The following is a 15853-nucleotide window of genomic DNA, read 5'->3' as shown; positions in this document are numbered from 1 at the left end:
GGGCCTTTGTGTTCTTACTTACAGTCATGTGACAAAGAGAGTTGTCATCAGCTTGTGGAACCAGCAGCAATAACCTGAGGTAAATGTGACTTCATCAATCTCTTTTGGCCCGTTTTTCTTTGCAGCATCGCTTCAGATCATTGAGGATTGTGGATATTCATGCAAAGCTCATTTCTTTCAGATCGGGGTCCATTCTGTTGTACGTTTGCTCCTGTGCTTGAGATCAATGTCCTGTTTCATGACTTGGTTTGGGCCAAGCTTTAGCTGTAGTACAGAGATGGCCTCTTATTTGACTTTAGAATACTTTGGTTTACAAAGAAGTCCACGATTAATTCAATGACTGCAGGGTGCCCAAATCATTACCCCTCCACCACGGTGCTGACAGTTGGTATGCGCTGTTTGGTTTTCTCCAAACATGCTGCTGCACATTGTGGACAAACTTCTCCACTTTGGTCTCCTCTGTTCAAAGAACATTGTTCCAGGAGTCGTGAGGTTTGTTCAGATTCAGCTTTGCAAACCTTAACCCTGCTGCCATCTTCTCTTTTAGAGAGAAGCTTTCTCATTCAGACTTTTTCTAATTTTCTCATCAACATCAATTATTAATATTATCATTATTATTATCATAAATCAACTTACCTTCACTGCACAGTAATCGAAGAAGCCAGTCTCTGAGAAAATGGCCACCAGCACCATCTGTGTTGTTGAAAAGAAGAATTTTCCTTTAAGTAAGATTATATCTCCCTGTGAGATTTCAGAAACGGCCCCCTAAGATAATAAGATGCTGTTTATCTTGGATGAGATGGTCAGAATGAAATATGTGCCTGAGTTCCAGGGTTCATTAATACTCGTGTCTCTTTATTACCTTCCTTATTATCATCGCGATGAGTTCAAAAATGTTTTTACAGGTAAGTTCGAGGATTTGAAACTGCTTTTAAATGGATTCCAGAAATGTCTCAAACTCCCTCTTCATAATTTTATACCATAACTGACATATTTAGGACATGTTTGTTTCCATGGAGACTGGATTTTTTTTGTTGTTCGTTTCACTCGCCTCCATAGAAATGTATTTCGCTGTCAGACATTCAGAAGACTGATAGAAAGGGCGCAGAGTGCAGTTGAGAGAGTCAGAGAGCTCTTTTTTTAATGCTCTGAGATTTGTTGAGTCAGTGAACATGTGAGGAGTTAATCACCATGCCAAACAGAAGAGCCAGCGTCTCATAGTCGATCCACTCCACCACTGTAACAAGGCTGGGTCTCTGTGGGAGAGACAAAGAATGTAATTACACAGATTTATCAAGAATTTCTGGATCTGAAGGGGAAAAAACAAAAGGACAAGCTTAATAAATGATGATCAGACTCGTTAACAGCGTTAAACTTTTGGGTACGGCTGTGTCTGGATGCTGCTATAACTCCTCGCTGGCCCAGTTCCTGCTTCATTTGCCGAAGCAGACAAAAGCACAGGTGGAACTAGGACCACGAATGACTGCTCTGTTCCCAAAGCGTCCCGCTGAGGTGAAAATGTCCACTACTCTCAAACTTGGGCCAGTGACTAAATTTGGAAACACATAGATGTTAATGAATGACAAACTTTGAAATTAATCATGACATTTCAGAAATTAATCCTGCAGTTTCCACTGGTTTTGTCTGTATTGTGTGGCACAAAACGTACTTACGCCTGAATAACTGTTCAACCATAACTCAAATACATGAATCATATGTTAAAGCGTTCATAATATGTTCTGAATGTACCACTGCATCCCTAAAAAATCAGTAAAATCAAATAACGAGAGAGACTTACATTCCCGATGATAGACAGAGCAGCTAAGGCTGCCAAAGATCCCAGCATGGCAGCCAGGGTGCGGTGCACAATCTGAAAGGACAAAACATTTACCACACTCACTTCTAAACAAACGAGCACTCACCTTCACATTAACTCTGTAAATATTTTTAAGCAGTGTAACATTCCTGTTCGTTCTGATGCCGTCTCAGTCATCTCTCGACTGATCTGTGAGGCATCTCTGGAGGAAGGAATGGTTTGAAAAAAAAATTCTGCAGCCATTTCTTGAAAACGTTTATTGTTATACAGTAGGAGTCACATGCCTGGCTCTTTTGTCCATCTGCATCACCATCCTCCTGTGGCTTTGACTAATGAAAATAATAATCCTAATGTGAAAAAAACACTGTTTTTTAGGACATTTTAAATACAAATTAGTTTGTTTTGTTGGTAAATAAAATACTTCTTCATTTTAATTGTTTAATTTGAGGGAAAAGGGCAGAAAACAGTATTAGCGCTCCAAACAATCACAAATAGGCAGGCAAACACTGATAATTATTTACATCTGTTATTCTTGTGTGTTCTGTTTGATTTATTGTTACAGAGGAGGTCTTCTGTGAGGTTTTCTGCTGCTAGCATTACTGATATTATTCTGAGGACTATTATATATAAGAGAAAGCACCTGCGTGAATGACAGCTGCAGCGACTGGGACGAGGAGTCAAGAAAGTCTCGTGATCCATAAGATCTATGATGTTCTGTCATTTTCATCTATCAAAGTCCACAGTGCTATTCAGAGGCGCTCATTACCACACATGCAAAAATATAATGCATCTTAAAATGAGTGCGTGATGAGCACAGATGATCCTTTAACATTTCATGTTGTGTTCAAAGGAGAGACGCTTGTTATTTTGGGATTTAACAGTAACATTTGTGTGAATTATTTATTATGTAGAACAACTACTGTGTATATAATGAATATAGAAAGCAAACTGTTTAACGATGAAAACGCTGCTTTTTTTTAGAGTAAATCAGAAATATTTTACTGACACAGTAAAAGTGCATTCGTGTTGCAAAACCATCAACATTTGACTCTAGGCACAAAAAGAAATGAATGAATGTTTTTAAAAGTCAAAAAAGACATTTTGACATCTGAATTACTCTTGATTTTTAAGCTTTAATTGCATAAATTAATGTGAATTTAAATGTGCTTAACATTTTTACAACATTTTATGCCACTCTGTGTGTTTCTTGCACAGCGTAAGAGGCTTTCTTTAGTCTATTTTATTTCCTTTAGTTACCATGTTTTTATTGACAGATCTGAATCTAATTTTATTGGTAAAAATAAGATTCTGCTGTCAGTTAAAAACAACAGCATCACAGTCGCAGTGTCTTTAATGCATTACCGACCTTTGTGAACTGCTCAGCACTAAACTGGGTCTTTTCACTCACAATGAATAATAGCTCAGACGCTCTGTAGACATTTATAATCTATTTGTCTTAATACTTCTGCTTAAATAATGAGTAAAGTGGAACAAAAGCAGCGAAACTTTCTTCAGCCTCAGCCTGTCTCAAAACTGACAAAATAAAAATTACATCACAGTTCTTTACTTCAGATCTTTTGGAACATTTCACTGAAATGCCCATTAAAAAAAAAATCACAAACTGGTGCCCAATTACCAACACTGACAAATCCCTTTGTTTGAGCTCAGCATTCAGAATACCCTAAATGTGAGAGACTGCATATGCACTCACTCATTCGGAGGCTGCGTCAAGTTATCAGACTAGAGACTAAAAGCATAATTCTGTGGAGGAGTGAGACATTAGCAAATGGAGACCTGACAGCGCCGAAGTCAGACAGCATCCTGATGTCTGAGCGCTCGTGCACTGCATGCTCATCTCTTTCTGAGACGATCCCTCTGTCTTTGAATTACAGCTTCTGTGAGAGGATCTGTCAGTTACACAAGCGACGCATGAGCGAGCGTGCAGAGTAAAACTGCGCTGTCATCTCTCAAGGCCTGCGCTTGACTTTCATGTCCCAGCGACCCCGTCGGTACAGTTTAGTGAGTTCACATGCTCTCAGACAGAGGAGTCTGTCTGATTTAAACAAGCAAACGCTGAGTGGAAGTAAAACTCATATCTAAAGCCACAAACCAAGAACCTCCTCAAAGTGATAGCGGTTTCAGAGATTGATACTCATCTGATTATATAAGTCATATATTAATCATCCATTAATGATGCAGATCAGAAAAGTATCTGACTGCTGCCTGAAACATGCATTCTTCTTAGTGTCCAGCAGGGGGCAAGTGCTCTGGTTGCAAAAGGACTTGGTTGCGTGGATGTTAAAAAGCTCAACCAAAACAAGACATGATGCACTGCTGGTCATATCATATCAAGGTCTTGAGTCAATTTACAGTGTTTTGGGAGTTTTGTTTATCTAAATACTCTTGGTTTTCTAAGTGTTTGTATTGTTTTATGTATTTTTCCACTTAGTGCATTTAATCCGCTCTTGTTTTAGAGTTTAATGCATCTGTGTCAAATCTAATGTTCACTCTCCCGCTGAAGGAGGGAAGCATGCAATCTGTTCTGTTTGTTTGTTTGTTAGCAGTCTATGGTCTACAGTTTCCAAGATATCCTGCTCAAATTTTGTGTGATGGTAGATATCAATAACAGCTTGAGCTGATTTAATTTTGGCAAAAATCAGGTCAAGGTCACACCAAATTTGAAATTCAGTACGAGCATTTGACCTTCATTATTAGCACCCAAGGTCAAAGTTAACCTTGGAAAAAAATTCAAGAAACCACCACTTAGTTTTTTCAATCCAATGCCCTTTGATGTCACAATGACTACAAAATATTGCAAAATCACACACTGGATATCTGAAAATGTCACGTTTTAACAGCTGAAGATTTCAGCCAATTCTGTTCCAATCATATGGGTAAAGATAATAAAATATATATGACTTTATTATGTAATGCTTAAAGCTCATAGGTCAAAGGTTGCATGTTAGCATGCTGCGATATAAACATTGTAAAACATCGAAGTTTTAGTATAGCCCTTGACCTTTAGGGGGAGCTCTATGAGCTTATTTCACTTCCTGCTTTATTTTGAGCTTCAGCGTTCCTTGTGCTTTGCTTTTGTCTCCTCTTCTGTGATTTAGTTCAGCTGTCTCTCGTTCTCCCCACCTGTTTCCACTTCCTCTACTGCCATACTGTGTGTAAATTTACAGTTGCTGCCTCCCCCTTTGTCAGAGCATCTGTTCTCCTTGGTCTAGTGATTCTCCTCAGTATGTTATCAGGTTTTCCTCATTGGGCTCTGTTTTGCAATCAATCAATAAATGACTTTCTTTAAGTTCAGCACAGTCTGTGGTGTCCACAGACCCATGTGAACAGAGTTCATCTTTTAGTTAAGTGAATTCTTATTGGAAAATACAACATATAATATGAGGAACACAGTCATTTTATAGTAATGACACAGAAGTAGCTTTTTTTAAAAACTAATAACATAGCTCCCCATTTCTGTTTGGCTGCTGTCATCTGTCTGATTTAATTGTGTTGGGAGCGGTCATCATTCAGTGTTGCCAAATCCCAGTCCAGTACTATGTGCAATCATAGACACACTTCAGCACCATTAACTGAGGAGGGCAAAGTTTAGTCAATTGTCCCGCTCTGACAGGTGCATCGAATCTAATAAAGTTAACACAAGTGGGGCGGCGCTGCCACTGAGGCACAGACTGCACATGCTCACTGGCAGAAGAAGTCTAATCAGGCAAAATAAAAACACCTGTGTGGCAATGAGATACCGGTGAGGCTCTTTTTTTTTCCATGACTTGGCAGAGTAGGAAAAGCACAGGTGCTGCTTATACCGTTAACGATTGCTCTGCTCTATTTCAAGTGTCCCTGCAGGCCATAGGAGTGTGACAGTGAGCCAGCATGAACAATACCAGGAGCCTGAAAGTGGAGCAGCTGAATGGAATTCAGCCATAATCAATTTTATAAATCCCACCTGTTTTCTTTTTCTCTGACAGTGAAATGTTTTTAATTCTCGGATTAAAAAATGATGTCTGAACTAAACGCAGCTCTGGAGATTCAGTTTCCCGGTCCTCATTCTGACTCAATGAGCATACTTCTGTTTACTTTGTGCTCGTAGCATAATATCACACATGCGGTCCAGTGTTCTTGTGTGAGTGTGTCGTTGTTGTTCGCGGGCCGCGCTGAACTGTGCGTTTCACATTTCAAACTCTTCCACAGACACCGAAAACAAGCTCGTTCATCACCCGTAGAAGAGCGTGAGCACCACAGGCTATTTACCTCAAAGATGATGAGAACATAGACCCCAGCTAGGATGATTCCAGCGATGGCCACCTGTGTCTCCATGCTGACGTAAAGCGGCTGGTGGGTCATGGATAGCGGCACCACCTCGTTATCCTGCAGGAACGCCTGAATTGTGATGGCGATGGGATCACTGTGCAAGAAATGAAATGGCAACAAGAATGGTGGGAATGATCATCTTTCATTGCTTTTGCTGGAATTACGACCGTCTGTCAGAAATCTATCAGCAAAGACAAAACACCAGAAACACCTTAAGTCAAGTTATATTGTTTAATTTGCTCCTTTTCGGTGGGTATCATAGCGCTTTCAAAATCAATGCCACCTATCAAACACATTTTATTCAATTAATTGTTTTTCATTTACATTTATTTCTGTGGGATTAATTCACAACACCAATCATTATAGTACATCACATTCAGTAAAGTCTTTATAAAGAGACAAAAGGACAACACGCTATGCAGAATTCCCTTTCAACAGGAAGAGACCTCCAGCAGAACCAGGCCCAGAGAGGTGCAGCCATCTGCCATAACTGGGGGGAGTGAGGAGGAATAGAAGAGGAAAAGAGGGACCACAAACAGCACAAAACTCGAGCTGCAGAAGAGAGAAGTTAATGACGACAAGGCGCAGCAGTGAAAAAGGTCTCAGTGCATCATGGGAAGTCTCCCACCAGCCTGAGCCTATTGCAGCAAAACTAAGGGATGGTTCAGCCATAAATATATGACCTTTATCAAAAAGGAAAGTTTTAAGCCTAATCTTAAAGAAGAGAGGATGTCTGTCTCCTGAATCCAAGCTGGGTTCCAAAGAAGGGCCTGAAACCTCTAGGCTCTGCCTCCATTTCTATTTTTAGAAACTGTAGGAACCACAAGGAGCTTCTTAAAGCTGATAATAAAGAATTACATCAGTCCAGCATAGAGATAACAAATGCGCGAAATACTTTTTCAGCATCCCTCTGAGACAGGATGTTTGTAATTTCAGTGATATTGATAAGATGAAAGAAGGCCATCCTACAGAGATTTGTTCAGTGTTTGAGCCCCAGAAGCCTCAGAGCTCAGACACCCAGGAGGGATCTAATCAGATGCTCAAGCTGGCTCCTTTTAAAGTGAAGGAGCAGCAGTTCTACTTCAAACTCTCCCAGAAACTCATCTCAGCCATTTGTATCTGCAGAGCTCCTGACCAAAGGAACGTAGATCAAGTCGAAAACATGTCCAGGCTTATCAAGCAAAAAAAAAAAAAAAAGTCAAAGAAAGTGACTTTAAAAAAAACCAGAACAGAGAGTAAAGAGTTGCTCTCTTGAACCAGCAGACTTGCTCGCTGGATATATTGTGCATGTCTCTGACACCAGTGGCTTCTAACTGGGATAAATGTTACACACTCTAAATGATAAATGCACACACAAAGAGTCAGAAATATGACAGTAAAGGTGGTAGAAAGCGTGCAAACTACACTGCTTTGAAAGTCAGAAAGGTTAGCTTTAAAATTATTATTGGTTTTGTTGTTTTTGTATATCACATAAACAACCCCAGTGATAACCAGAACTACTTTTAGGCCCATGTGACCATTAAAACCGAGGCGGTCATATCAATACACTGTCACAGTATTCTGAGTACCTGTTGAGCATCTCAAAGGTTTTTGTTTCCACTATCTGGTCGCTTCTTTCTGCATGTAGAGGGATGGTCCAATTATGAGTCACCTGTTTACAAACAGCACAATATAAATGAGGCAGAATCTCATTAGTGTAATAATACTGCGAGGAAGTTGGAGCTCGAGGCTGCTCTCACCTGCTGAGTCCTCCTCCGCCGCTGTCCTGGCTGCTCGGTCTGCTCTACCTGAATGAGGATGTACTCCTGAGTGGTCAAATCTATCATCCCCCCTGCAAAAGGCCCGGCCACCTGTAGCTTCAGTAAAGCATTGTCCCGAAAATCAGTCACATTCATTGCTGTGAGACGTGGGCGGTCAAGAGAAAAATCCAGACACATTGAATGTTTTGTGCATTTGAAATGAACGGGGGCATTAAATCCACACCTAGAGTGTGTTAGCATGGCTCATACTCGATGTAAAACAACCCTGCTTCATTTTCCAGCCCTCTCCTCTTTGCTGTGATCTCAGAACTAGTAGGGCATGTCTACGGTAAGTCACTGGAAAGGATACAGAAACTCTCTGTGGGAGAGACTGCCAGCATCCTCCAGGGGTTGTCTCGATCAGGATACATGCTGAAGAACAGCTGGAACCAGAATAAAGTCATCGATATATTTTATAAAGAACATATTTTAAACAGGATCATAGCAGGTAATTTTAGTGACGACACACTGTGCTTTATTTACAGTGTTTACAACTGAAAACAGCTCTGATGCTCTGCATGGCTGGAGCTGCACTGTCTCTGCAGACAGCTCCGCTTCCCCCCTGCATCCACTACCAGCCAGTCATCCTGCCACACCTCTCCCTCCTATAGCTGAGCCACAAACCACACCCTACCACCACAAAGATGCACTACACAGATTCAGTGAATGCAGTTTTTATGAAAATGGTCTAAAATGTGGTGTTTTATTTGATTTAATCCAGTGAAGAGTAAACAGACCAAGAGGTGATTAGCTAAGGTTAGTATTAAAAAACAGAGGAAAGCAGCTGACCTAGCTATCATTAACTTTCAGTGATTTCAGTAATACCAAACAGCTTTTTTTGTAGTAATTAGGTTTTTACCATGTTATACTTTCCATTTTATTATGCGGTGGTGTCTGTTCTACGGGGACATATATACTTACACTGCAGAGAACAACAAATGCAAAGATGGTGGCAGTTTTGGAGACTTTGAAGCAGCATCTGGAAAGACCAAAAAGTGGATAGTGAGTTAAATTGAATGAGCTTGGTGTGATACTATTGGTTTTAAACCAAGAGGCTCAGGCCCCATAAAACGGTTTCAAGATTAATCTGTAACATGATAATAATTATCTTTTTCCACTGGCCCTACTTTTCCTTAAGCACTTTTATCTGTTTCTCTGAGGAATAATGGCATCACACTGAGGGATCAAATGGAGAAAAGAAGTTGGGACTCACTTCACATTGCTTGTGAACCTGAAGCTGAGGTTGAGGTTGTCCAGAGGGTCGTACTTCTCCGAGGAGCTGGAGTGCGATAGCGACAGGCTGGTGACCTCGCTGCCCAGCCGGTACCGCCTCTCCACGTCCAGGGAGCCGTTGTTCCAGGGCTCCTCCCCTCCAACAAAGCTGGGGTCATGTAGGGTCATGTAGGTTATGCTGGAAAATGAATAATCACAGTCTCAGCCCCTCATCAATCACTACACCTCAATATAAAAAAATAAACACAACACTCAGCAGCTGCAGATCGCAGAGGTCTAAAATAAAAAAATGTTTCTCCCATCATCCCATAAGTCTGTTGTACAACCCTGTAAGAAGGGCAGTACAACACACTTGTAGGATGAGTCATTTCATTTAATACAACCACTAATGGTCCCCACAAGTATTCAATTCTTCAATTCAATTCTTTATTTATTTGTCACATGTAGTTATAACTAGTACAACACACAGTGAAATGTTTTTTCCGGCTAAAAAGTACTCCCCCCCCCCGACTGTGCATCTTACTAAACTTATAATAAAAAATATCTATATAAAAGTATAAAAATGTATAATATCGTGCAAAATATTACGCTGTAATAGTTAAGAGCTAAAGTGTACGTATTTACATAAATACAGATGTATATGATAAAATACAAATAAAAATAAGGATAAAACTCAAAGGAAAATTATATACTATGTATGGAATTGTCCATCATGTTGTCCGATTTGTGTTTTGATTGAGGAGTCTCACTGTTTGTGGGTAAAAACTCCTCCTGAACCTTTCAGTTCTTGTTTTCAGGCTACAGAGGCGTTTCCCTGACCTCAGTGGCCTGAACAGTTTGTAAGCGGGATGGCTGGAGTCGTTAGTGATCCTGATGGCCCGGGATCTGCACCTTTCAGCGTAGATGTCCTGCAGTGTTGGTAAAGATGTTCCCATAGTGCGTTCAGCTGTGCGCACGACCCTCTGCAGGGCTTTCTGTTGCTGTACTGTGCAGTTCCCATACCACACCGTGATGTTATTACACAGGATGCTCTCAATGACCCCGGTGTAGAATCTCCTCTGGATGTTCTTGGAGATCTTAAACCTCTTTAAACGCCTCAGATGATAGAGGCGCTGTCTGCCTTTGTTGATGAGGAAGTCCGTATGTGTGTTCCAATTAAGGTCCTCGTTGATATAAACACCGAGGTATTTAAAATTAGAGACTTTCTCCACAGGGTTTCCATTGATCTGAATTGGGGTGTGAGTTTTCTCGCCTCTCTGTCTCCTAAAATCAATCACCATCTCCTTTGTTTTGCTGATATTCATGGAGAGGTGGTTTGCCACACACCACTTTGCTAATCCGTCCACCTCGCTTCGGTAGGCCCTCTCGTCATTCCCGGAGATGAGTCCTACCACCACAAGTATAGTAAACTTCCAATTTTTGGTCCCCACAATGATATGAATGCACATTCACTCACACACACACACACACACAGTCCCCTTTTAAGGAAAAATATTCCCGATTATAAAACTGCTTCTGTAAAAACCTTGGAGTTTAACAATGACAATTTCCAGATAACATATAATAAGACATTACAAAAAACATGTTTATAAATTTTTTTTTAACTTATTAGTCATTTAAGTGTGTTTTTTGATTACTAAAGCTTATTTTTCTTGAAGCTACAGCAGATCATCTGCCTCCACCTCACCGTATTCCAGCATCCTCCACTGCATGTCCTCCATCACTACATCCATTAATCTTCCCTGTGGTCTTCCTCTCTTCCTCCCTCCTGTTACACCTGTCTCCCTCGCATTCACACACATATATTCTGTCTTGCTTCTACTGACTTTAATCCTCTTCTCACCAAAGTATCCACCTCTACAGGCTCTCTTCCAGCTGCTTCCTTTTCTCACAACAGATCACAATATCATCTGCAAAAGTTAATCGTGACTCCTGGCTGACATCATCTGTCACAAAATGGGCTGCATGTCCACATCTGTGTAACTGTTTGTAGAAAGCAGTGTCACAAATGATAGATTCTGATATGACCGTTGTACAGGTCAGTAGTAGATGGAACAAAATTATTATAAGTGAGGTTCTAATATCTCAATTAGCTGCTCAGTATTAAAAATATATATTAACTTTTGCAGTATTAAAAATACTGAGCATGTCAATGTAGCATAAAACTTGAAATTTCTAATACATTAAGTTGCTGGCTGGTTGTATGTTGTCTGAGAAGCCTCCTTAGAAATACTGCATAAGTAACTCTGATCATATTGTCTTCACTCTGATGCTGACTGATAACCCAAGCTCAAAACTAGCAGAGTAAATTTGCACTTTTGTTAAGCTCAAATGAAAATGCTGGCTTCACACTGCATGTTTGTATACGTCTGCGTGTGTGTGTGTGTGTGTGTGTGTGTGTGTGTACATAAACTATGAAGCATCAACCTAAAAAGTCAATGAAGCCCAACAACCTGCAGTTCCAGTTCTGTCCACTAGAGGCTGGCTCCAAAGCTGAGCCAGTGCCCGCACACTCCCATCTTAAAATTCCTTTAAAAATAGTTTCATTCTACATGACAGCTGAACTGAACTGTGCCTGTTTGTCCAAATATCATCACTTCTGGCTTAAAATAAAAGCCTGACAGCAGCTAAGACTCACACAGCGAGACTCCACAATCAGGATGACCCTGTTTTGTTATAAACTTATATCCAGTTTATGACTCATGCACTGTAACAGCTAAGAACTGCTTGCTAACAATTGCTAAGTAGCTAAATACGGTGGAGGTTTTATAAGAATCAACTAAATAAACTGATTATTTATCTTTTTTACCTAATCCCACGTGTAATTATTATTTTTGTTTCATTTTGAGCATCTTAGGGTTTAGAGCAATATGCCCATGAAAAGCCTGAGGAAAGACTCACCTGTCATCTTGAGAGAATCGCAGCAGAGGCGACCTCTCTGTGAGGTTGGCTGAGTTAGTTTTTCCTCTGAGGATGTTGACAGCACTGAAATTTTTCCTGAAACTACAAATGCAACAGAATACAATTAGTTTTTTAAAAAAGGGGTTAGAAAGTAACCAAACAAAGCGTTTCTGAAATATGATCCATTGAAAGGCTTTATCACCCTGCTGCTGCATCCAGTAACCTCTTATAATCAACAGCCACGCATACACACTATATTTGTTTTCATCTATCATATTATCACATGCTGAAAGTGCAGCATCAGTGGTCAAGTTTAAAAAAAAAAACCTGTAATCCACTGTTTCAGGGAACCTATGAGGTGACGGCTGTTATAATGTGTCCAAACTGACGTAAACCTTTGAAAATGTAAAGTCCCCCACAGCTAATCCTATAATCTTCAGGTATTTTAACCTTTGCTTGCCAAAAGTTTTAGGTGATTAAACCAGTCTGTGACAGAATCAAGTTCTTTTCTTTTATATAACAATATTTTTTTACAATGTAATGGGCATTGATTACTGTATTATTATAAGGCTCAAGAAGTCGGGCGTCTTTTTTGTGACATTTCTATTAAATTTCTATTGTACTGAGAGAGAATTCTCCAGTTATAAAATATACCTCCTGTATTTGTTGTTATTGAGTTAGTGGGCATCATTGAACTCCTCACAGACAGTTTTGTGAAGGTGTTTTGAAGTAATGAATGTGGCAAGTTTAGTGGATAAAGGACAAGATTACATCTGGCAAGTCCGCCCCATTAATCCCTCTGATACTTTTATACACCCATAAAGAGATTTACTGCATGTCTACAAATGTTTTCACCTCCCTTTTTTCCATATTTCCACTCTGATCCTGTCTAGTAGATGTGACTTAGCAGAAACATTTCCCTTCACTGCGGAGTATTTAAAGGATATTAAGCAAAAAATAGTTGGTCTGTTTGGAACACCTACAACCAACAGCCATCGTGACCAACTCACTGATGATACTAGACTTAATTTTCACTTGAGAAACTTCTACCATTTGAATTTCCTGCAAAAACAGTGTCTGTTTTTTCAACTTTGTCTAAACTATTGTTTTACCTTCTCTTTGGAAGTGGCTTAAACCTGTATTCTATCAGAAGGTCACTAGGGGGTGAGAGCAGATTTTGATCCTGTAGAAGTTTATGGGAAAATAAATTTTTGACCTCTGACCTCTGTAAACACTTTCCTCTTGAGTTAAATATTTTCTGTAAATTTTGGTCATAAGATGTTTCAAAATAGGGGATTATCTATGATGTGAAACATCAGTAAGCTTGCAGGTTAACAGTTCCTCTTCACATTTTCTTTTTTTTCACTGCGCACATTTTTCAGGTCAAGAATTCAGAACACTTGTCCTCTAAATGAGCATCCCTTTATGTTCCCACGGTCTGTCATATTTCCTTGTTTTAGTCTCCCTTTTGTTTTTTCCTGTTTTATTTTGTCAGTTGATTTTCCTGCCTCCAGGAAATCTTTGTATTTCCTCTAATTCCTTCATTGTTTCTACTTGGGTGTTGTCCTACAACCTTGTGTATGTGTAGTGGGAAAAAAAGTCTGTCTAGTTTTTTTTTATTATTAGTCCTTTATTTAATAAAAAATAGCTCAGCTCACCATCGTCTTCTTATGTCTGTATAACTGTTAATACTAAAACTATAGCTAACTATAGTTAGCTTCGTAACCATTAAGTCATGTGGCCCGATCTGTCACATGACAGATGTTCAAACCTCAAAAAGCTCAGAGAGAAAGCTGCCCTCTGCTGGAGAGCACCACTTATTTTATTGAGCACCTACTGTCATGGTCCTGAGTCTTTGACCCATTGTTGTTGTGGTTTTGGACTTTTTGACTCTTTGGATTCTGGTTTATTTAATATTCTAAAGTGTAGTTTATATTTCTGGCTTTGGTTCTTTTGCTTTGTGTAGTATTTGTATGTTCTGGTCTTTAGGTTTCTGTTACCATGCCTGCCCCGTGTTCCACTTTTTATCATTTACAACTTTAATTTGGTTAATGAAGCAGAAAAATACCTCACTTTAATCCCAATACCACCACAGCCACAGGTTTGAGATTAACCCCACCCCACCCCGGCTATTTTAGCTACCCACCGACACACACACGTATGTCTCTGTCCGTGTGAATGGACATGACTCACGAGGAAAATCAGGCCTTATACATGTATATTCATGCATCCATGAGAGGTTTTGGCCAGCAGAGCATGTGTAATATGTTTCTGCATGTGTGGTTTAAATTTTTGTTATGTGTTTATTTCAGATAATCCAGTAAGAGAGAATGAGGGCTTCTGCTTAAAAACACAACAGTCTTAACCTGAGAAACAGCTGATGAAAGTAATGAGAATGAACCAAAGTTAAAGTAAAGATGTGTCACAACCAAAACTGAAAGCTGAAAGATGCCAAAACACTCACTTGAGCTGAGGGAGAAAGCAGGGTCATATCTCACTGGTTTCAAAAGCTTCCTGTCTCATGTACAGGCTTTCCTTTTGGCCTTGTCACCTTCTGTTTGTGCTCAGTGTGTTCAATGTTCCCTGGCTTTGGATTCTTGGTTTGTTTCCTTCGCCTGGTCTTTTTCTTGTTTTTTGTTCTAAAATATCTTGTTGGTTTTTCTAACTGAAAACCTGTTTCAGCTTTTGATTGTTTGCTTGTTGTAAACAGAAGACTATTGGAGAGAACACAAATTTAAATGGATTAAATTCATTCTGCAAAGAACCGTAACTGTGGCCAAGTAGAATTATACCTTATTATTCTGTGCTGTAAAGCTCCATGTTACAAAACTTATCTTAACCTTTAATCAAAAAGCCTTGAGCAGCTTTCTTTCACTCCCTCTTTCTCACCTAGAACTTCAGTCTAGGGAAGGACCCCCAGCTAGACCCCCTACAGCAGAGGTAGGGAACTCCAGGTCACAAGAGCCAGTGTCCTGCAGGTTTTAGATGTGTCCCTGATCCAACACAGCTGATTTAAATGGCTAAATTACCTCCTCAACATGTCTTGAAGTTCTCCAGCTGCCTGATAATGAACTGATCATTTGATTCAGGTGTGTTGACCCAGGGTGCGCTCTAAAAACCTGCAAGACACCGGCCCTTGATACCTGGAGTTGCCCATCCCTGCCCTACAGTATCTTTCCCCTCCAATGGTGGATGTAATTCATGAATGATCATGAGAACACAGTAGTTACCCGTCCTCTTGTCGAATGGGGACGAAGCCCTCAGTGTGGATGACGCATTGTCCTGCAGACTGCTGCAGCTTCTGGGTGTCTAGCCTCTCCGAGATGCCCTCCAGCAGACATAGTTCCCCGAAGTTCCCTGCCACCGCCTTCGGTGACCTGAGGCTGCTCCTGCTCTGGTGGCCTTGGGATGCCGTCTGAGACATTTCAATCTCCAGGCTGGTTTTGTTCTCCAGATACATGGTGAGACTGCTGCAGGGGGAAAACAGTGGCTTTATCCTTCTTTAAGATGCTGTGACTTACACAAAAAAGTCACCGATTGCTGTTCACTCACAGACTGTGTATATAAAAGAGCAACTCCTCATGGTGTCTCACAGCACTTCTTTTTGTTTATTGACATATAATGATACAGCATTGATGTTTTTGGAGCAGAGAGTTTTCACTGTTGCCGCCTTAGCTTTTTAAAACCAGGTGTCAAAACCATGGAGTCTGTCCAACAGTGAAACTGTAAAAAATGCAGTGTCAGTCTTAAGTTAGGCCAATCCTAAGGTATCCCCTGC

General features: G+C 40.2%; 1 protein-coding gene across 1 annotated transcript in view; it reads right to left on the bottom strand.

The window, feature by feature from the left end:
- oca2 (oculocutaneous albinism II) overlaps nt 1–15535 on the bottom strand; it is an 83527-nt gene extending 67992 nt beyond the window's left edge. Inside the window, exons 1-11 of the mRNA XM_085347762.1 lie at nt 15306–15535; nt 12076–12177; nt 9155–9352; nt 8863–8920; nt 8252–8324; nt 7882–8039; nt 7711–7793; nt 6083–6236; nt 1799–1870; nt 1191–1256; nt 637–693 (exon numbers count right to left, since the gene is read on the bottom strand). Coding sequence (XP_085203888.1) covers nt 637–693; nt 1191–1256; nt 1799–1870; nt 6083–6236; nt 7711–7793; nt 7882–8039; nt 8252–8324; nt 8863–8920; nt 9155–9352; nt 12076–12177; nt 15306–15535 — 1251 coding nt within the window. The remainder of the gene's footprint in view (nt 1–636; nt 694–1190; nt 1257–1798; nt 1871–6082; nt 6237–7710; nt 7794–7881; nt 8040–8251; nt 8325–8862; nt 8921–9154; nt 9353–12075; nt 12178–15305) is intronic.
- Between the last annotated feature and the right edge of the window lie 318 nt (nt 15536–15853).

This window comes from Diplotaxodon limnothrissa, linkage group LG23 (genome assembly GCF_057381915.1).
Source record: "Diplotaxodon limnothrissa isolate DT_005_m linkage group LG23, D_limnothrissa_male_GT1.1, whole genome shotgun sequence".
In the NCBI taxonomy this organism is placed as follows: Eukaryota; Metazoa; Chordata; class Actinopteri; order Cichliformes; family Cichlidae; genus Diplotaxodon; species Diplotaxodon limnothrissa.
Note: the sequence above shows the minus strand (reverse complement) of the source record. Positions and strands in the feature narration are given on the sequence as shown.